This window comes from Ursus maritimus, unplaced genomic scaffold (assembly GCF_017311325.1).
Source record: "Ursus maritimus isolate PB19 unplaced genomic scaffold, ASM1731132v1 scaffold_19, whole genome shotgun sequence".
NCBI lineage: Eukaryota > Metazoa > Chordata > Mammalia > Carnivora > Ursidae > Ursus > Ursus maritimus.
The window spans coordinates 912,592-934,472 of NW_024424341.1; the positions used below are offsets into that span (position 1 = coordinate 912,592).

General features: G+C 63.4%; 1 protein-coding gene across 3 annotated transcripts in view; it reads left to right on the forward strand.

Annotated features, from left to right (window-relative positions):
- Positions 1-21,881, forward strand: part of CBFA2T3 (CBFA2/RUNX1 partner transcriptional co-repressor 3) — an 84,183-nt gene that overhangs the window by 40,908 nt on the left and 21,394 nt on the right. For all 3 annotated transcript variants that reach the window (XM_040633163.1, XM_040633164.1, XM_040633166.1), the window contains exon 2: positions 20,870-21,016. In XM_040633163.1, coding sequence (XP_040489097.1) covers positions 20,870-21,016 — 147 coding nt within the window. The remainder of the gene's footprint in view (positions 1-20,869; positions 21,017-21,881) is intronic.

The following is a 21,881-nucleotide window of genomic DNA, read 5'->3' on the forward strand; positions in this document are numbered from 1 at the left end:
ACTGAGGAAAGGGATGGCTGGGCCACGTGGCCACGTAGGGTTAACCCCTCCCCTGGGTTCTGAGGGACGAATTTATAGGAAGAGCTGTTTGAACAGGGTGGCCAGTCCGCCCACCTGCTGTGGCCGCCGTACCCGACTCCACCATTTCCCCAACCCCAAGTCTCTGCTTTCCAGCCTCGTGTGCTTGGAGGCCACGGAGGGAGGCAGCCTGGGGTCAGCTGGGGGCATGTGTCATCAGCCAAATTCCCTCCTATGCCGTTTTTCAGGGAGGTCCCGGCAGAAGGACCGGTGGACCCTCCGCTCCCCCAGCCAGCCTCGACGCAGGGCGGAGTTCGAACACCCAGGTCCTGGCCGGGATGCAGTTAATCCCTCCCCATTTCTCCAAATCGGAAGACAGGGAGCTCTCTTGTGCCGCAGAAACCCAGTCCCTCCCTCCTGCCCTGACCTCCCGGGATGGGGTTTGCATGTGAGCTCCAGGGGACCCCCCACTCACGCACACCCAGGAAACTCATCCCGGCAGGCGTCACTGCTCTGGGACAGCATGGAGCCACATGGCACGGGGCTGGGACGCATCATCAGAACGTCAGGGTCAGGTGGTACTTGCTCATTCTTTTGACAAGTCATGATTGAGCGCCTACTGTGTGCTGGGCACTGGTCCAGAGTCAAGCAGACAGACTGCTCCCTGCATGGGGCTGCTACTCTCCGGAGGGAGAGGAGGGAGACAGACAATAAGTGAAGGAGACAAGGGATGTTTTCTCCTCCGAGGGCTGCAGGGAGGGCCTCAGGCCAGGTGGAGGTTCCTGCCCGGGCCATGTCAGGCTTCTCTGGTAGAGGGACACTCGGCGGAGGCCAGCATGGGGACTGACATAGGGGTCAGCCAGCACAAAGGCCCTGAGGCAGGAGCATGCCCAGCACATGTGAGGACCAGCCAGGGGGACTCGTGGGTGGAGCTGTGCGTGGGAGGGGGCCGGTGCAGGACAGAAGCCTGGCGTGGGAGCTGTCCTGCGGGCATGGAGTGGCCAGTCAGAGGCGGCATTAATAGTAAGGTGTGAAAACAAGCATGTTTCCCGTGAGCCCGGCTTTGCGTGGGAGCGCCCACAGGAGGTCCTGTGGCCCTGTGGGGGTCTGCCTGAGTCCCCCCCTCATGACCACACTGCAGTGTGGAAGGGATCAGAGGAAGACCCTGCACAGAGCTGCACCTTCCCAGGCCCACGGACCTCCTGGCACACGCGTGGCTTGTGGGCCCAACGGGGACCCTTCGGCGTTAGCAAAACCCCTCTGTGGGGCAGCCACAGGGAGAAACCACAGCCCCCAGGACCAGTCCCACCAGTCCTTCCTAAATAAAGCTCTGACCGCAGGCCACTGGTCTTGTTAGGACGCACGGCAAACCTCTGCGTCCGAATGTTTCCCAGGGCTTGGCTCGGTGCCCGCCACATGGTGGGAGGAAGCAGGGGTTGGGGGGGGTTGCTTGTCTCTGAAACCGGCAGGGCCATGGGTGGTAGACCAGTGTTCAGAGAGCAGGTGGCCCGCGTGGCCCTCGGAGGGAGAGGTCTGTCCAGCTCCGTGTCGGAAGAGGAACTTGCGTGAATAACCCTGAGCCCGGAGGATGCTGTGCCAGCCGGCCGGGCCTCGGACTCACTGCAGCGCTGGTCAGACCCGGGGCTCGGGGTGCCTGCCAGCGTGGTACGGTCTTTCCCATTTCACACCGGGGGAGAGGGAGTCCAGCCTCCCCACCCGAGGAGCAGGCCTGCTGGTGAGGGTGGGGCACGGGGGCTTCTGGAGGCTGAGACCCTTGTCTTTCTACCCACGGCCCTTCTCCCCCTCTCTTTAAAATAAGTCGTCACGGAAATTGTCACTGTGCCCAAAGCGTGTGATGCGGGGCCCAGCCCGAGGGCTCACAGGAGACGGGCGCCTCGGCCCCAGGAACCCGGGGCAGCTCTGGAGCCGCCAGACGGATGTGTGCCAGACCCCACACCTGCCATAGGGGTGTTCCGCGGGCCCGGCCCACCCCATCGGGCCGGAGGGGAAGCCCTGGGCCCGTGGCTGGGCCTTGGGCATGTCCCTACCTCTCTGAGCCTGGGATTTCCCTGCTGCCCAAAGGGAGACGTCCTCCACCAGCCTCAGAAGCCGCCCCTGCAGAAAATCCCCCGGGGGCTGTTTTGACTAGGCAGGAACCTACCCCAGATCCCCTCAAGGTTCTGTGAGACCATTTGGTGGAATGAGTCAAAACATGCAGAAGGTTCCCGCTCAGGAGGGAGGCAGCGGGCCGGCTCTCCTCTCTCGCCTCCCCCAGCACAGCTGCTAGCGCGGCTGTACCAGCACCAGGCCCATCTGCCCGCCTGGCGCCTTCCCAGGGCTGGGGGAGGGGCCGGGGCAGCGCTGCAGAGAGACCCTCTGCCCGCAGTGCCCTCGTCCCCGTTGTCCCGGGGTCAAGGGAGTGTGAACGCCAGCACCCAGGCTCCTGCCCTCTTTGTGCCCCTCAGAAGCGGCCCCGCTTGGGGCTGGTGAGGGTGTGGCACCGAACCCTGGGCTTGACCCCAGTGAGTGCCCACTGACCGGTGGCTTCTTGGTCCCCCGGGACCGTCCCTCTGTTATAACAGTCGCCCCGCTGCCCGTCTTAGCCGTGGGATGTGGACAGTGCGATTCTGCGCCTCGGAGCAGCCCCTCTTTTAGGTTTCAGGCAAGGTCAGCCTCCCCGAATTCGTTCTGACAGAGAGGGTAAGTCTTGCCCTAAAGTCTCTGGGGTTAAACCCCGGGGCGAGGCTCTCTTGGGAGTGCGCATGGAGTCCCTGCCCTTGACCCTGCACCTGTGCCCAGGGAGGGGGTCTTCTCCCGGTGGTTGTCTCCACAGCCAACTGCGATCAGTGGGTGTCTGGGCTCCTCCCCACGGTGGGGTGAGGCCCCCACGTCTGGGCCAGCCACAGCTAGCAGTGCTGCCAGGGAGGGACAGGCCTTGGGGTGGACTCTGCTTCCTGGCTGCCCCTCAGAGAGCCACTGGGCATCGAGACGGGCTCAGGCTCTGTGCGAGTGGGCCGGCGTCCGTGCTCGAAAGCAGGACTCCCCTCGTCAGGACCCAGCGGCCACCCCATGTGCTGTAGGGAGCCCCCCGCCCCCAAACGACTTCACTGCTACTCCATGCATTTTATCGCTCACCTTGGTTAGGAGGCCCCAGAGCAATGGCCCGGGTCCTTACGATGGCTGGTGGGTGTGGGAAGGAAACGTATGTTGCAGAGGGTCTAAAGGAGACCTTCACCCTGGGCTGAGGTCTGAGGGTGCAAGTCCCATGGGCAGCATGAAGGGCGGGTCCTAAGAAATGGGGTCTTGGCCCCCAGTGGCTCAGGAAAGCACCAGATAGCACACAGGAGGTCGGCCTGGTGGCCTGCCTGGAAGGGGAGGCAAGCAGGAAGCGAAAGGCAGAGAGACCTGTAAGACAGCCCAGCGTCCTCAGGCCCTCGCTGCGAAGGGAGGCGAGAGCCCTCCATTTCTCAGGGAAATGCTGAGGCCATGCCCAGCAAAGGGACAAGCGCACAGCCCGTGGCTAGGAGGCAGACACATGCTGGACTTCAAACCCCAAGATTGTACCCACCCCCTCCCCAGCTGCAGCGTGTCCGGGGCATGCTGTGAGGCTCCTGTAGGTGTCCCCACCCCATTTGCCAAACTGGGGAGACCTGGGATATTTGGAGGAACGAGGTTGGGGCCCGTGTGGAGCTGCTCTGTCTGGGTCATAACCCCAGCTCTGTCCTTCTTAGCTGTGTGCTTCGAGCGGTTCCTTAACCTCTCTGTGCCCCTGGAAGGAGTAATACGTTGTAAGTTTCCCTTATGGTTATTAAACAACAGAACCACCTCACAGGCTGTCGGAAGGGATTACACTCAGCATTGGCTGTGTCCCTGTCCTCCCTCCAAGGGTGGGACAGGATTCCCGGAAGCGGCTTGTCACCAGCGTCTCAGGGCTGCAAGCTGCGACCCAGCTTTAGAAGGCATTTGCCCCTGGGGATGGCCTGTCCATTTGTATATTGCTGACCCACCCCCAGAGAAGGGCCCCCAGTGCAGGCAGCCCCCTGAGCAGGCACCCACAGGTAATAGGATAGGCAGAATGTTCTAGACCACGATGAGCATCAGGTTTCCCACCTGCGGAGTGAGGCGTGGACTGGAGCCTCCTGTGCCAATACGCGGAGAGCTGGCCCCTCCAGCCACGCCGATGCCCAGGGCAGACATGGCTACTGGATCGCGGCCCTCCCTCCCTTTGAGTTGGCCTGGAGCCGCCAGCTTCTTTCTCTTTCTCATGAGCAGCCCTGGTGCCCACTGCTTGGCTGGACTTGGCGTGTGGGTGGAGACCTGTGGGCCCCTCAGCCTGGACAGGCTCTGAGAGCCAGCCAGCTCTGACCATCCCAGCATCTACAAACCAGAAAATCTGGGGGGAGGGATGGGGCCACGTTCGACACCCACATGCATCTGGGGGAGGGGGCGCCGTTCTGGGTGGAGCAGGGGACCCTGAGGGGCCCCAGGAAAGAGAGAGCCAGGCGTGGCTGTGGGACGTAGGCCGCGCGGCAGTCCTGGGTATGAGCCCTCCCCACGGGTGCGAGCCCCAGGGCCTTGGACGGGCTGTGTCCTCCCCAGTCTCCGTGTCACTGCAGTGTCATGCATCCTTGGCATGTGTCCCTGAGCACCCCCTGCACACGCGGGGCTGGGCAGCAAAGCAGGCGGAGCTGGCTGAGGGGTTGCAACCTCTGGCGGAGTCTGTGGAGGGGATGGTAGCAAGGGCTGGCCAGGGGTCGGGCAGAGCTCCCCACGAGGCGACTCCGAGCGGGCTCCGGGCTCCGGGCTCCGGCAAGGCAGGCATCAGACAAGCGTCCTTAACCAGCGGCTAGCTCCAATCCCCTGAGCCAGGCCTTCCTGGGTGAGATCCAGACCTCCATCCCTCAGGCCGCCTCCCTCCCCCAGCAAAATGGGGCCCAGATGTGAGCCCCTCCTTCCTCTCCAGTGATGGGGCAGAGTCCTGGGGCTGGGGGACAGCTTGGGGGGCAGGAGGGTGGTGAGGACCGAGGGCATGTAGGGGAGCTGCACCTTCCTTGCTGAGAGCGGGGGGCCCTGGGAAGAGGTGCCCACTCGCCAGCCCCGGATCAGGGAATCCCGTGCCACCACCTCCCTGCCACCGTCATCCACCAGGAGCCAGACACATTCCGGATCCTTGCCAAGCTGGGGGAGGGCCCGCACTCGGCTTCCCCTACTCCCAGCCGTCCTTTCTGCTGCCTGCGTGTAATTAACAGAGTAATTAAAAACAGGATGAGTTAATTGGTATTCATTTATGTGGCAGATGTTTTTAATTGAGGCAGGAAACAATTTACCTGTTTACATAAACAATGGCAAAGCCAGGCTTGTAAAACACATTTTTAAAAATATTTTCCTCCCCCTTCCTAAAAAGAATTGAAATCACTTGGTCTCCCCTGTGCCTCGGTGTGCGAGCGGAGCAGGTCCCGCCTCGAGGGAGGCCTGGCGGGGGGAGGCGCCAAGGCTCCTGCCAAGAGGAAACATCTGTTTAAAAGGTTTGCTTCCAGAAGACACTGTTTTCTTCAAATTCAGAGAAAGGAGGTGTTGTTCCCAGGTCGTGGGGACACTGGCTCCTGGTGGCGCCTCCCTAGGTGGCTCTGGGGAGCAGGGGGCCCCGTCCGGTCCCGGCAGAAGGTGGGCAGGCAGGTGTGGCTCCCCTCTGGGTTTGCACCTGCTGTTTTGGCGGCCGGGCGGTGGGAGGTGGGGCTGTGCCTCCAACGTGGGCACTGTGCACCACATTCAGGAAAACGAAGTGAAAGTCCAGATTCGGTTCCTCGTCACGCGGCCTCCTTGCTCGCAGTGCCCATGACGCACAGCCCTAGAACCTTCCACTGTCACAGGAGCTCTCAGCGAAGAAGGGGGTGCGCCGCGGGTCCCGCATGTGCTGGGGGATAGCGGGGTCGAGGGCAGGACAGATGAGTCAGTGCACGTGGAGAGCGCCCAGGAGCGCCTTCGCGGGAGCAAGTGTCGGGGCAGCTGCGTATTTACAGGTTGGTCCTAAGTGGGCGCGGACTGTATGCCTGGCGGCTGCAGCACCCCAGAACCACACTTGTTTTTGCTCGGATCCCGTTAACTCTCCGAGGAAGAGGGACTTGTCCTCTGCCTGCAGGCGTCCAGGTGAGGAGGCTGAGGCCCCGCGGCCTGAGCGCAGCCTCCAGGTCGTCTCTGGAAAAGACGCACGACCCCAGCGGAGAAAGGCTGGGCGTTGGACAGTGTGACTTGTGGATGCCCGTGCTTGCCTTTTCCTGGAGGGTAAACACAGGCAGGATTCCATGTCCACGGAAATATCTGGAAACAGCTGGAGGGCCGCACAAGGATGGTGCACTGCGGCTTCCTCAGGGAGGGGAGGGGACAGGACCCCTTTCCGCGTCCCCGTGTCCTTGCTGGTGGAGGGCTGCAGGAGCAGGGTTTCCCTACCTGACGATGGCAGCCCGTCTGGCGCCTGGCACAGGCTTACCCCGGGCACGAGGCGGATCTGGGAGTAGCGTAGATAGCGCGGTCTTGTGACCAGGTGGGAAAGCTTGGCCGGACGCACGTGGTGAACGCGCAGAAAGCTCTTTGCCCTGAAAACCGGACGTGTGATGCCTGTTGGCACCACCTACGTGGGAGGGGTCTGGGCCGCGCCTTCTGGGAGACATACGCCTGGAATTTCTGGGACATGTTGACAGTTCCTGGGGCAAGAAGACGGAATGTTCCAGAGTCCACCAGGGAGAGGGCTCTGGGAAGACAGCGTCCCAGAGCTCTCAGCTCAGGATGCCCAAGGGCCGCCCTGAGACAGGTCTCTCCTGCATTACGGGGGTGAAACCATAAAATCAACCACAGCCATGGATCTCTGAGGAGGGGAGCAGGGACCTCAAGCCCTTCTCCAGTGCTGTGTGACTGGGGGTCAAGACCTGAACCTCTCTGAGCGTCTAGAAGTGCAGGCAGTGAGGCCCAGGTGCTGTGAGCTGTGACACATCGGGCTGGCCCCTGGTGGGCTGCCCTCCCGCCCTCCCAGGTGCTCTGCCAGAGGACTTGTGAACTCTGTCAGGAGCCCCCAGACCTCCATGACGGCAGAGGCAAGAGCACCACCTGTGGCGTCAGGGATAGGAGCCCCTGGAGCCCTGGGACTGCTGCCCCCAGTGTGGTGGGCCTTCCCATGCCCCTGGGTGGAGCCGAGAGAGCCACAGGCCTGCCCCGTCCCCGGTCCCGGACCCACAGGTGCTCCCTGCAGTGGGTATCAAGGCAACGCAGCGCGGGCGGGCTCCAGCCACAGCTCGGCGCACCTGTGGGCAGGTCATCCTTGCATCCGTGGGTGCATCACAGCCCACCTGCAGCACGGCTGGCCCACCTGCCTCCCCGCGCCCCGGCCTATCCAGCGCCTCTTCCTTGCAGCCACGCCTGTTTGAGCATCTGCTTGCATGGCGTCTCCTGGGGCCCGTCAGGTGCTGTCAGCAGGGGATGGTGTCTGCACCCCTCAGAGCAAACGCGAGGCTTAGAGAGGCCGCCGTGTCCTGGGTGCCTCACCTGGTCTGCATTTCTGGCCCTGGTGAGTGGTGAAAGGTGAGGTGAGTCCACACGGGTGGTGCGTAGACGAGAGCAGCTGCCGTGCACTGGGGTTGTCAGGAGAAGCACCTGCCACGAAGGAGAAAGGCTCTCAGTTGGACGCGTGCCGGGTAAAGCGCCAGTCCCTCCCTATTATTTAGCGCTCACATGGGCAGCATTCTTATTTTCAATTTCGGCAGCTTTCCTCTGGAGGGTTCAAGGTGATACGCAGCCAGTTTGCACGTGTTTTAAGCAATGAAAACACTTTGGGGATCAGTTAAGCCTTCCGAGGCCCCTCACTGCCAGCAGAAGGGACTCCTAACCGCTTGGCAGGGATCTGCAGACCCTCCACAGACGGGCTGGACCTTCCGTCCGCCCTCGCATGCGCTCCCCACATGGGCACGGGCGCAGCGCCGTGCTTGCCGGCTGCCCGTCCAGCTGCCGGGCTTCGGTCACCGTGCCCTGAGCCTTTGTTCAGGTGTGCGAACCCCACAGCCCTCAGGCTCCAGCTGCAGCATCACTTCTCTGACCCTGGACGCCCCAGCCCACGGTGTGCCCAGGGCCGTCTGTGGCACTGCCCACGTGAGCCGCCACCTCCGAGGGCAGCCTGGCTACCCGACGTCCGTGCACCCGTGAGCTCCCCGGGTTCCATCAGTCCCTCTTCCTAAGTAACCTGTAGTAACGTTAGCCGTGTGCTAACCCACGTGCCGGTTTGTAATTATCTGTTACTTGTCGTTACCGTCTCCTTCGTGGTGGGACGGGCAGTGCTGGGGGGGTAGCAGGTAGTTGAAAAACCAATCGAGGGCACGGTTTAAAGGGGTGGTGGCTAGCTCAAAGGGAATGCAGAAAGAAGGAAAGCTTGTCCCCCTTCCCCCCAAGGGCACCTTCTGATTCCTTTTAGAGATCTTCTGAAGAGACTTTAGGTCGTCTTTAAAATATTCCAGGGGTGTTTTGCAACCTTTCTTGGGGTCACACCCCACAGGCTGCCTGTGCCGGGCCCCTGCCCGGCGTGCGGTCTCAGCCCCTCCTGGGGGTCAAACCACTCCTGGGCTCTCCTGTTCGGATCTCAGCGTCCATGTCCTTTACCCCGGGAGGCCTTCACTGACTTTCCCCCCAGCCAGGCGAGGCGCCCTCCTGGGGTCCCCGGCCCCCTCCCCACCCTGCCCTAGCCGAGTGTGTGTGAGCGGAGCAGCTGTGGTAGAGTGCTCACTTAATAGGCACTTGCTTAATTGTCAGAACAACATCGCCCCCAGTGCACAGATGAGGAAGCCGAGGCTCAGAGAGTGAGGAGGCTTAAAGGCCACCCCAGGGATGAGGCCCTGAGCCAAACTCCACTTGTCCAACCTCAGAGCTGGGCTCTTCCCACTACTGCATAAGTCTGTGTGTACTGTCCCACTGTCTGTGAGTGTGCTGGCAAGGGGTCATCTCCGTCATGCTGAAGTCACAGCACCATCCCTCTCCCCACCCACACATGGACTCATCCACCCATCCTCTCGCCCATCCACCTGTCCGTCCACCCGTCCATCTGCCTGCCCGTCCATCCATCCATCCATCCATCCACCCGCCAATCCATCCTCCTGTCCATCCTCCTGTCCATCCAGGGCATTTACCTGTCCATCCATCCATCAACCCATCCATCCACCTGTCCGTCCACCCACCTCCCACTCACTTATCTTTCCGTATGTGCCCATCCACTCAGGCAGCCATGCCACCATGTTCATTGTCACGGCCCAGTCACACTCAGGTAGGTGAGCCAGTATGCAGATGGGCGCTTCCCCTTGGTGGCAGGCATGCATGGGAGATGGGGGGGGACTCCCAGAGCTTAGGACTAGTGCTGGGCAAGGAGGGCACCCCTTCCTCCCACTGCCACTCCCCCAGCAGGCGGTCAGATGGCAGGGCGCCTCCCCCGCAGCTCCTAGGGAGCTGCTCTTGGCTGTGCAGCCCCAGCAGCTGGGCGAGGAATGTGCTTCCTTTGTGCACAGGGCGAGCAGGCCCGGCATCTGGATCGTGTTTGCAGCCCTTTGGAGAACATGGAAGGTTTTCATTCCAGCAGCTTTGAGCCCTCCGCCCTCCCCTGCCTTTTAACTATTTGCTTGACGCTGGGATGTCGTAGAGCCTGGGATGCAGAACCATCCGCAGGGCTCGGGTCTGAGAAGGTCTCGCCTACCCGGCCTGTCTGGGGCATCGTTACTGCCGTTACTGGGGCAGTTGGTCGGAGCTCTGGGCCGTGTGGCCCACCCAAAGTCCCAGGCTCTTCTGGAGAACAGAGGCGGAGAACATGCTGGCTCTGAACGGCGTTCCACCCAGGAGCGTGGTCACGTTCGTGTCCGGTCATTTTTCTGTGCACGAGTTTGTTTTCAAGATAGAATTGCACGCACTTGTCACCTCTCGTGCACGGGACACTTTCCCCATCATTAGATAGTGTTCCAGGGCACACGCCAGGGCCCGCCCGGATGCGGGGTGGGGAGTAGATGGGAAGAGCTGCAGTCACGCTGCAAGGGGTGTGGGTCAGGGAGGGTGAAGAATGGAGGCCCTTTTGTGATGCGTCCACCTCACAGGTGGAGGGAGGTCTCAGGTACCATAACCAGGTGTATTGCTGTGGCACGGGCTCCAAGCAGCCCCCGGTCCTTGGACACATCCCACTGCACACACAGGGGAGCCACCTACCGCAGCCGCGGGGCAGGGGCGAGTCCCCACCACGCCCTTCCCAGGCGCTGTCCCGCCACAGGGAGCCGAGCTGGCCGTGTGGACAGGATGGGACCTAGGCAGCAGGAGGGCAGATGGGGACGCGGCCTCCCTCTCGCAGGCCAGTCAGAGAACCTTCAGAGGTCCGGCGCTGTTCTGGGCTCCGTCTGGGGGCTAGCAGGGCACAGGAAGACAACGAGAGCCGACACAGACGAGCAGTGCAGGGCAGACAGGGTTCTGAGGGAAGGCGGGCAGGGTGGGGCAGGGAGACGGGCAGGGTGGGGCAGCTCTGGCTTGGGCGTCAGGGCAGGCTTCTCTGAGGAGGGACATCGGAACCAAGTCTGACCGAGGAGAAGGAGACAGCCTGTGAAGGTCTGGGGACGCGTTCCAGCAGGTGCAAAGGCCCTGCAGCAGGCGGAGTGCTCGCGGACACGAAGGAAGGAGCCAGAGTGCAGGAGGCACAGAGGGAGCCTCCGTCTGCCTGCCACCCACTGGGGCCTGGAACAGGAAGGGGACAGCCGTGCCCCATCTTCCCAGGTCTTGGTGAGCCCAGGCTCATCTGTAGCGTGTAAATGAGCCGCGCTTTTCCAGAGATGCTGGGAGGAGACAGGCAGGCCAGGTGTGTCTGGGATGAGGTCTCTCCAGCTGGGGCCTCGTAGCCAGGTCACAAGGGGTGAGTGGGCCCTGCCTGGAGGGAACCGCTGGGCTGGGGCTGGAGGGACGTTCGGGTGTGTCTCCCGGTGGTAGAAGGGACCTTCCCACCAGGCCGACCGGCTCCCTCTCGCTGCTGATGGGATGTCACGACTCCTGCTTACGGCGGCAGGACAACCCAGCCGCTACACAGTGTCCCCTCCATGGCTGCGAGGGGTCTTCACTGTACCCCGACATTCTCCTGTGGGCCCCCTCACCCTTGGACAGAGGCTCACTCAGCCCTGTGGGTGGGCCGTGCGCACGTCCACAGGGAGGGACAAGCTCTGTCTGCCAGCAGCTGGGGACGTCAGCCATAGAGCTGGACACATCTGCTGGGATGGCTGTGTGTGACCCAGGGCAGCTGACATCGCCGCTCTGTGCCTCAGTTTCTCCACTGTACCTCAGGGCTCTAACAGCCCCCGTGGCTTTTTCAGGAGGGGTTGTGACAGGGTTTCAGAGCCTGGCGCGTGAGCAGCTCTCGGCAAAAGGGAGCCAGTTTAAAGTCAAAGCTGGGCAGGTGGATGGCGTGTGGAGGACAGCCCGTCCCCCCGGGACCCCCGCAGCAGGGCCTCCTCTGGGCCCCACACACATACGGCTTTAGCAGGACGCCACTTGCTGAGCATGTCCCCCATCCATGAGTGCTGGACGCTTTCCACGGGTCACCCGCTGCAACTGCTCGGGGTGGGCTCTGCCGTCCCGTCGTCACAGGGGCGGGCGCCAAGGCCCAGATTAGAAAAGTTGTCATTGTTCCAGCCAGGAGACCGAGACAGGCATGAAGCCGCCACGGCGGGCTTGCGACTTTGGGAAGCCCTCCTGGATTCCTCATCCAGGACCACCCCTGCCCCAGACGCGGGAGTTACGGGCCCTATTTTACCAGCGGGTAAACCGAGGCTCAGAGATGTGCTGGGGTCGTCTCCCCGAGTTCTCAGTTGTTTGCAGAGCAGGATGGGAACCCCTGGTTTCCTGACGCCCGGCCCAGCTTTGTTGCCATGGTGACCTGAGACCTTTGCCACCGGCCCCACAGGCCCAGGGGTGTCACGGGGCCCTGGGAACAGGCATTCGGGGGCTCAGCGCCTGCAGTGGGAAGGGTGGTGGCCGGCCAGAGGAATGTCCCTGAGGGCGGGTTGGGGGAGGCTCTGACGGACACGCTCTGCTGGAGCACGTGCGGGGGTGGGAGGCCCACCCTGACCAGTGCAGGGGAAAATAGTGGTCCCTGTGTTTTCTATCACGCCGGCTTCATCGGGCGGCGCACGCTGTAACAGAAAGCAGACGCGGACATGCCTGGGACTCATTAGGGCTGCACCCCCTGAACGTCCCACGTCGCTTTGCTGGGGATCAAAGACAAGTGTACCCTCGGACATTGGCCTTGGCGGGGGGGCACCCAGCCTCCTGGTCAGACCCGTCTGGACGTGGAGGGTCACCCACTGTCCTGGGTTTGCCCGAAAGGCAGGCAGCCCCCAAGCCCCGTCGCGTCTTCCTCAGGCTGGTGGCCCCCGCCCATCGCTGCTCACAGACCTTCTGAAATGTGTCTCTTCCTAGGGCTTCATGCCTGACCTTTCCTGTTTGCCCCACACGCGCCCACGGGAAGCCCCAGGAAGTTTGCCCCCAGTCAGGGAGGCTTCTGGGAGACCCCGGGGCCAGGAGACGCTCCCCAGGCCACGGCCAGGCCGTCCCGGAATGGCTGTGGGGGAGGGCCACTGCAGGGGCAGGGCCGTGTTTGCAGAGGTCTGGGGGCTCCTGCTCTCTACACCCCGCACCCCGGGCACCTGGCCAGCTGGCCTCTCTTGGCCTAGGGCCTGCACCGAGCTCAGCAGCCTCCAAGGCGGTGAGTCTGCGTCCGTGGTGCCCCCACCCCAGGCATCACACACGTGGAGACCCTGGCGGCACCGAGCCCTCGGGCGGCCTGCTCCACAGACCGAGGGCTGCTGCTCTGACCCTTACAGAGCTGCTCTGACCCCGGGAGACTGTATGCCTGGCCGCCGTCCCCAGGCCAGCGTCCAGTGCTCGGCTGTGCTGTTGGCATCCCTGTCTGAGTCCAGGGAGCCGTCCGGCGGGTCCTGCCCTCGAGGGGTGCCCAGGAGCAGCCGTGGCCTCGCCGTGGGCCGCTCTGCCTGACTTCCCTTCAGACACTTCGCGGTGTTTTATCTGCACGAGTTTGGTGTCAGGCTTGTAAGAGGTGATTTCCGATTAGAAGGGGCTTCGGGCCGCGGCTTGGGGTGCTGTTGTAAGAGGTTGGGGGGTCAGAGCTCTGTGGCCTCATTGAGCTGTGGTCTCGGATGAAGCCCCTGACCTCCCTGCCCCCCGTGTCCTCGTCTTCTCAGTGGACAGCGCTGCCCGGTTGGACCAGGGCTTCGCCACCCAGAGGCCATGCCTGGGAAGGAGGTGCTACTGAGGGCCGTGGCTGTGCAGGCAGCTTGGGGAGGGTCGCGGGTCACCCCGTGTGTCACACCGCGGTTTGGACCCGATGGGGAAGGAGGTCAGGAGCCGCATTAGACTGGACCCTGGCGGTTCCCGTGGGTCACCTCGCCTCCTCTGTGCCTCTGGGCCTCAGTGTCCTCGTGGGCCAAGCGGGGTGATGGTCTTCCTCGAGCGCTGGTGCGAGAGGAAGGTGGAACCACTGACCGTTCAGGATCCTGGAAGCCCAGGCGGGGCCTGGACGGGCAGAGGAGGGGTTTCCGACAAGCAGGTCTACCCCCACTCTGGGCTCGGGCTGCCCAAAGGGGGGCCAGGAGGGTCTGCAGGGGTCAGGTTGTGGCTTTTCCCTCTGGAGTTACCCGATGGGAGTGGGGTGTTGCGTGCTGGGGCCCAGCGGCTACGTGCCTCCCCCCGATGTGCCCACGGGCTCCACCTGCGGGGCAGGTGAGCAGAGCTGGGACACCTGACACCAGCCAGCTGGGGCAGAGGTCCCCCCCACCCTGATCTCTGGCCAATCCCACTGGGCAGGTGAGGCAGAGGGTCGGGACTCCGTGTTGCTAGGGAGGCTGCGGTCAGTGAACTCTGGACTGTCCTGCTTGTAATCCAGCGAGTATTTACTGAGTGACTCCTCTGTGCCCAGTGCTGTTATAGGCCCTTGGTCTCACTGAGGGAGAGGGTTGCCTTGGGGCAAAAACGCAGAGGATGTGAGCAGGCCATGAAGGAATCCCTGGCAGAGGGGATGGCCAGTGCAAAGGCCCTGGGGTAGGGGCGCCTGGGTGGCACAGCGGTTAAGCGTCTGCCTTCGGCTCAGGACGTGATCCCGGTGTTCTGGGATCGAGCCCCACATCAGGCTCCTCCGCTATGAGCCTGCTTCTTCCTCTCCCACTCCCCCTGCTTGTGTTCCCTCTCTCGCTGGCTGTCTCTATCTCTGTCGAATAAATAAATAAAATCTTAAAAAAAAAAAAAAGGCCCTGGGGTTGGAACAGCTGAGTAGACTTGACGAGGGGAGGGGGTGGGAGAGAAGGGCAAAGAAGAGACAGGCCAGGCACAGAGGACCCTGTAAGCACTCCCAGGGTCCTGGCTGAGGGGCAGGGGAGCCATTTTGTAGCCGTCTTAGGAAATATGTCTTAGAGGGGCCAGCTTGCCCCTCTGGTTCCTAAGAAAGCCAAGCGTATGGGGTTTACCTTGGCCGGAGTTTTAGAATATTGGCCTGCTGCCCGGCCAAGGGCAGAAGCCGGGGATTCAGAGACGGCCCTGCTCCCGGCTCTGCCCCTCACCCCCTGCGTGGAGTCCTCCCCTCTTGGGGGACAGTGAAGACGGGCTCACCGTCTGTCTCGCTGGGGTGTGGAGCACACTGGGGGACTGGTCCTGGCCAGATGACCTGGAAGGGGGGTTTCTCTTCCTCTTGCTCATCTGCACATTTGCTGTAAGGAAGGCCTGTGTGACGGACAGGAGCACGGGCCCCGTCGAGGACGTCGGTCTCCTCTCGGCCTCAGCAGAGCCTCGGAGATCGCCGTGCACGCTTCACACTCACTCCTCATCCCTGTGTACAGATGTGGACGCTGAGGCTGGGGGGCAGCGTGGGGCCCAGAGTCCTCGCCAAGCCCCACGTTCTGCCCTTTACAGAGGAGGTTCAGGACCCCCGCACCACGTTCCCAGAGCCCCTGCCCCCTAGCAGCCCCAGGAAAGCCTTCTGCTCTAGTGCTTCTGAGGCCGGCCTCTGTCATCCTGGGGCTTGACAGGGGCTTGGGACCCCTCCCAGGCCTGCCTGTGAGGTCCAGGAGAGGGCCCTGGGTGGGGCTGTACCCATCTCAGGACAGCAGACCCTGGAGCAGGGCCCTGGCACCCCAAGACCCCAAGGAGAGAGTGGCTCCTGGGGCCAGATGGCCTGGGTTTGTGGCCGGGTTTCCTCATCTGCCCACCTCATAGGCTTGTTGTGGGGTGAGCTGAGCGGATTGGTGTGAAGTGCTTGGGTCCAGGCCCGGCATGCAGTCAGGACTTTATCACCATGGCTTTGGTACCTACTGTCGGTACCCGTGCCTCCCTGTGCAGAGGGCCTGAGGCAGGTTACCTGCCCACCCTCCTACTTTCCCACGGCCTCTGCAAGGGTCAGATGAGGTACCAGCAGAAACCAGACCCTAAACGATCAAAGCAGGGGGCTTGTTATTTCCCGCAGCATTACAGACTTGAGGCGGGCAGAAGAAGGTTCTAGAACCCCAGGGCTGGGAGCTCTGGGCCGTGGCCAGTTCTCAGCCAGGCAGGGCGGGCTGGGAACCACAGGCGGACAGGGACAGTGATGAATGGGGTGGCTTGTTCCGGCACATTCCATGTTCTTTCCCACCGGCTCCGCCCGGCCTTGGAGAGCTGCTTCCTCTGTGGATGGATTAGGGACATTCAGCTGGGGACTGGATACGCTGTCTGGGAAAGACGCAGGGTCTCCCATGGGCCTGCGGCGTGCAGGCCGAGGTCTGGGAATGTTCTCAAGGGTGGGAGGCGAGGCGGGGGGTGGGGGCCCCTTTGGCTCTTCTGCTCACTAGGACGCCTAGACATGACTCGACTCCTGCCTGCCCAGACCCACACCAGGACACCAGCGGCCCAGTGCCAGCACACCCCCAGCCCTCCTGGAGGCCGGGTGGAAACTGCCACAGAAAAAGCCTCTGCGGGGGATGGGGGGGTGCAGATGGGGAGGGCAGGCGCCTGCAAGCGTCAGGGCTGTGGGCTGGTGGGAGAGATGCCCAGGTCACGGCCAGCCCCCTACTCAGCTGTGTGAGCCGGGCAGGTAGCTTGACCTCTCTGTGCCTTGGTTTCCCCATCTGAAAGAGGAGAGTTGCACCGTCGGCCTCCGAGGGTTGTGGGAAGGTCACACAAGCCAGCGGTCTGGGCCCTTCGTGTGAGGAATGTTCTTTTCCATGTACGTTGGAGCTCCCTGGCTGCAGGCCCCTCACTTCTGTCTGCCTACCTCTGAGCGAGGACCACGGGGCCACGGGGTGGGGGTCCGGCACTCCCACGGCTGTCCCCGCCTGCATTGGTGCGGGGCTGCTGCTTGAGCTGAGACGCTGCTTGGGCTCCAGGGTGGCTGGTGGGGACCCCTGGCGTCGGGTGACGAGGCTCCATGCCCCTCCTCCAGACTCCGAGCTGTCTTCCGCTCCCGTGATTGGCCCCTCGCTTGGCTAAGGCAGGGTTCTGCACACAGCAGGCTGGGCCTGGCGGGTTGCGTGGAAAGAACCACGGTGCCTTCACGCCTGCTGCCAAGGGGACTGGGAGAGGCACGGGTGCTGGTGGCCGGGCCTCCTTTCTTCTTCCTGGGCGCTCCGAGGTCAGAAGGAGCTCCGTGCAGTTGGGAAGATGGTCCTTGACCTCACCTTCCCGAGTTCGGATGCCCCGGGGCGTCTGCCATGACTCAGAATGAGGGACCTCCCACCCCGGGCAGCTGCCCCTCCTGTGCGCCTCTTGGCCCTCGCGGCGTTCCCGGGCAGCGTCGGGTCAGAACCCAGGCTGGTTTCGCGGGCGATGGCGGTGCCGTGGAGCCCTGGGCTCAGCCCTCTGCCTGGCATGCTCGGTGCTTCTGACTTGGAGACCTGAGCAAGCCACTGGCCCCCCTGAGCCTCAGCCTCACCATCTAAAAATGAGCTAGTGGAATTCCTGATAACAAGCTGTCCTCGGGGTCACTTCACTTTTCCTGACCCGAGGGGTAGACAAGCTAATGTGCGTGGAGTCCTGCATAGGGTCCGCTGATACTCTCATATGTTAATACTACAAGGTTTGACCAGATCTGCCTAACGATAGCCCCTAAAAGGGAGCTTGTCCGGGGGAACCTGACGGTGGTGGGGTCTGTGGGACTAAGAGCCTCGAATGACCCCAGAATGAGGAGCGCAGGAGACAGAGGCCTGGGTGGGCGTGGAGGGGACAGTTGGAGCTCAGTATCGAGGGACAGGTCGGGCCTAGTCTGCCACTTCCAGGCCGGTGACCCTGGGGAGTCGCGACATGGGGGGGCCCTGACCATGCGTTTTGGGGAGGGCATGGGGATTCCAGCAGATGCTGTGTGCAGAGCACAGGGGTGAGGACACTGGGCAGGGACCCTGAGGGGACCTGAGAGGGAGGGAGGGGAAGAGCAGCCTCACGGTGCCCACACCGGGTCTCGAGGCAGGGTCTGGCCTTGCCAGGGAGCTGAGCCAGCCCTTGCTCACAGCTGTCCCTGGTCGGCCGGGCCCTCCGTCCCCACCGGCCCCCTCCAGGGAGACCCCAGGGAGATGCCTTCAGACCCCGTCCCCGCTGCGTCCTGCTCTTGTATCAAGTGTGTGCACAGCCCAGCCTTCTGCACGTCCCTGCCCCACACGCTCCCTGCAAACAGATGGGCCAGGAGGCAAGGTCATGCGGAGTGGGGTGCCATTCCAGAGGGCGAGGAGCTGAAGGGGAGGGGCATCTCGCCTGAGGACTGAGGCCGGAGCTGAACCACCAAGAGGGCAGGAGTGTTCCAGGCGGGGTGCTCTGGGTGCAGGAAGAGGGGCGAGGAGTGTGACAGATGGGGGTCCCAGATGGGGCAGGAGGGGCGGCCTGGATCAGTAAGGAGCCCCAGAGCTGTGGAAGCTGCGGACCTGCGGGCCGAGACCGGCCCCGGCCGCTGTGCGGAGCCTTCGGGGGCTCCCTCCCGCCCACGTGCACCAGCCCAGCCCCTGCTGACGCTCAGTCCTGGAGCCCCCGCACTCCCGCGTCTCACCGAGACTCCCAAACACCCTGAACTTCCCTTCAGCACAAACGTGGCTCCTCGCCATGGCCACACCCCCTCTGCTCTTCCCTGACCGCCTTCGTCCTTTTCTGGGGTGGGGTCTGTGCTGAGGGCAGCCTCGAGAGCAGGGTCCTGGCACACACTCGCTCCATAAACCTTTGACAAATTGCACTGAGTGCGTGCGTGCCCAGGCTGCTACCCCCTCTCTAGGGAAATAAAGACTCGGGGGAGGTGCAGGGACCCTTCCCCCAGGTCACACAGCCAGGAAGCCACAGAGCCAGGACTCAAACAAGGGGCAGGACACTGGTGAGGTCCCGTCTGGCGCACCCGGGGCTGCCACCCCCACCCCCAGCCCCTGCAGCCTCAGTCTGAACCCCAGCCCTGATGCGGCTTCTGGAAGAACGTGGTGCATTGAGGACAAGCAGGGCTGGCAGCCTTGCACACCTGCACGACCTTTCACCTGCCGTGTGCCCGCAGCAGACACCGCACCTCTCTATACCCGCGAGCCAGGGCTGGCCGCGGCACGCCCGCCCCCAGGGCTTCCTCCAGGATAAGCAGCTGTGATGGTCAAGGGCACAGAGCAAGCCCTGAGCGTTTGCCTGTCTCCTCAGGAGACGGGCTGCCTCACCTTCCCTTTCCGCCAAAGGAGGTCGTGGGCGCTGCCGGGCGCTGTCAGTTCCCTGCCTGGCGCTCAGCCCTGGGCTGAGTGTGTCCACGAGCCGGATTCTCAAAGGCAACCTGCTGTGTTGGTCCCGGCCCCCGCGGTCCCCCCCGCTGGCCGTTCACATTACACAAGCGCCGTGGGAGGGGTGGGCGGTGTGGACCTGGCAGGTTCGCTCCGCCCTCTCCGTGGGGTTTGTCCTCAGCAGTGAGGCCGAAATGAAGGCCCCGGGGTGGAAGGGCTTTGGCGAGTTGGAGCCGGCCATGTGTCTGAGATGGCCCCCAGGCAGCCTAGTCATTCGCAGGGCTGGCCGGATGGGTGTGCGCCCTGCAGGGGCGGCCCAGGGCTCACGGTGGCCGGCCGCATTTGCCTTCTTTGGTTGTCACCAGGGACTGGCGGCCGGCCCTGTGGCCAGACACAGCGTTGACGGGCCCCCACAGCTGCGGCGCACGTGTGCCCAGCCGTCAGCTCCCTGACAGGCGGGCTGCAGGGGGGCAGGGCGCCCAGCGGGAGGGAGGCCAGCGGCTGCAGCTGAGTGGACAGCAGGTGCGGCATGGCCCGGGTGGCTGGTAATTACCGGCTGCTTCCCTGCTCCGGGGGGCCCAGCGGGGAGGGGTCTTCTTCACTGTCAGCCCACGGGGCCCCGGAGTGCAGAGGGCTGTCAGAGCCCCACCGGGTGGGTGGACGATGGGCATCTCCGCTCTGGTGGGGGGGCAGGGGGGAGGGGCGGGGAGGCTGCCGCAGATCGGGCTCGAGGTAGCAGTAAATGCCATCTGTCAGCATTATTAATCACCACCCACAGAGGCTGGCTGCCCTGGATGGACATGTGTGTCTGTGTCTGTCCTGGTCCTGCGGGGCCCCTGGGAGAGGAGAACGGGGGAGAAGCAGAGGACACATGAGAGGTAGTCACACAGGGACAGCTAACAGGTGTGCAGCCCCGACCGTGGCCCTGGCCCCTGGGCGAGACCCCGTCGGCATTAGCCGGGTGAGCTTGGGGCAGCGGCCAGGGGGGAGGCATGGGCTGTGCCTCTGTAACAGGGAGAGGACACCCACCTTGACGGCCTCGAGCAGCTGGGCCACCCCAAATCCCAGCCATGGCCTTTGTGGTTTTTTGGCCTGTCCGGGCGCTGGCTGACCCGAGTTAAGACAGGGGGAGGCCCAGGGCTCACCGTCCCCCAGCTGCAGAGATGGCCAGCTGCCGCCTCAGGGTTTGTGTGGCTGGTCACATTCATCCAGACGCCTTTCCCTCTGGGCCCTGCTTTGTGGGGGTCTCTGGGGTTCAGGGCCTTCCTAGGCCTTGGTGTGGCCCATCTCCACACCTGACCCTTAGCAGAGCGTCACCGACCACATAGGAATCTGGACAATGTCAGGGGCACACGACCCGCTGGCCAGTGGACCACATATCGAGTGGCCAGGCCTAGAACAGCGTGAAATCACCCAGGCCAGCAGGTGGTTAAATAGGGGTTTGCCACCTCAGAGGGTCTGCCTCCCAGGCCCTCTGGGACCCCCCCCCCCCGCTGGTGAGCCTTTTGACATCTGAGAGCTGTCAGGGCCCTGGGAACCATGTTTCTCCAGGGGGGCCCAACCACCTGCAGCCCCCCACCTGGGACCTTGTTAGAAATGCAGATTCTTGGGCCTACCCCAGACCTGCGACCTCAGAACCGGGGGGTGGGGAGGCCGGCCTCTCTGCACTCGGCCTCCAGGGGATGCTGCAGGGGGCAGTGTTTGCNAAGCCGCTGCCTGGGGGAGCCACCCAGCCCCCTGGTCCGCAGGGGAGTCAACCCAAGCCCCCCCAGAGCCACCCCCCACTAGGACCCCAGTCCCGTTCCGACTGACCCAGGATTCTCCCAGCTCCACCCTCCAGCCCAGCTGAAATGGGCTGATGCACGCCTGCCGTCTGAGCCCAGGTGGGTGGGATGTCAGCCACCTGGGAACACAGCTGAGGCTTATCTGGGGGCACACTGGGCCCTGGGCTTGGGACCAGCTCTGCGCAGAGCCAGGAGCCCCCCTGGCGCCAGGGGCGCAGGTCCGCACCAGCGTGGGTCCCTCGTGTCCCCTCAGCCCGCTTCACTGTGCCTCTCTTTTTCTCCCCTCCCCTGTGGCCCCGCGGCCACCCGCAGTGGACAGGAAGGACAAGACAGCAACAATGCCCGACTCGCCCACAGAGGTGAAGACTCAGCCCCGCTCCACACCCCCCGGCATGCCGCCCCCACCGCCTGCCGCGTCCCAGGGGGCCACCCGGCTCCCCTCCTTCACGCCTCACACAAGTGAGTAACCCAGGGCTGGGGCACCGAGTGGGCAGAGCGGACGTCCCCTGGAACTGTGTGAGGCTCCGAGCATTGCTGCGAATCACGCCAGTGCTGGGGGCCCTCGGCCCTGAATCCATAGATGCCCACCGTTGGGCCCTGGAGAGGGGGGATCTCATCATGGCTCAGAGCCCGAGCCTGGAGGTTCAAATCCTAGCTCTACTGTCTTGCGGCTGTGTGGCCTGGGGCAGACTGCTTAACCTCTCTGGACCTGGCACTCCTCATCCATAACTCGGGGCTGGCCACAGGAGCTGCTGTGAGGACAAGTGAGTTAATACAAGTTCTTAGTGGCCAGCACATCGTAAGTGTGTTATTGAAGCTGTTACACCTGGAGCTCGGAGAGGGACAGGGACACGCCTGCCAGCTCACAGCAGCTTACTAGGGCTGGACGTCTGTTAGGGGCGGCCCCGGCCTCGGGGGGCTTGGCAGTGAGGCCATAGGGGTGTGAGGGTTGGCCAGGACCTGGGTCAGCCGGGGCCCCTGTGGCCAGGGGTGTGGCAGGCCAAGTGGCCCTTCAGCCAGTGTCTCCCTGGCCCCAGGCTGATGCACGGGGAGCATCTAGGCACACGCAGCGTCTCTGGGCGGGCTCTCACGGTCCACAGACACCACTGGGGACCTGCTCCTTTGAGTCAGAAACGTTGGTGACCCAGTGACCTTGGGGTCCTGAGCATTTGGGAAGGAGAGGCCAGCCTTGGGCCGGTGGGGGTACAGTATCCCGTGCCCCCCAAGACTAGGGGCTTAGCGGTGCATCTGAAGCATTTCTGGTGGGCGGTAGAGAATCTACATAGCACTCGCTCCCCCCACGTCCGGAGGCCAGAAAGCCCCA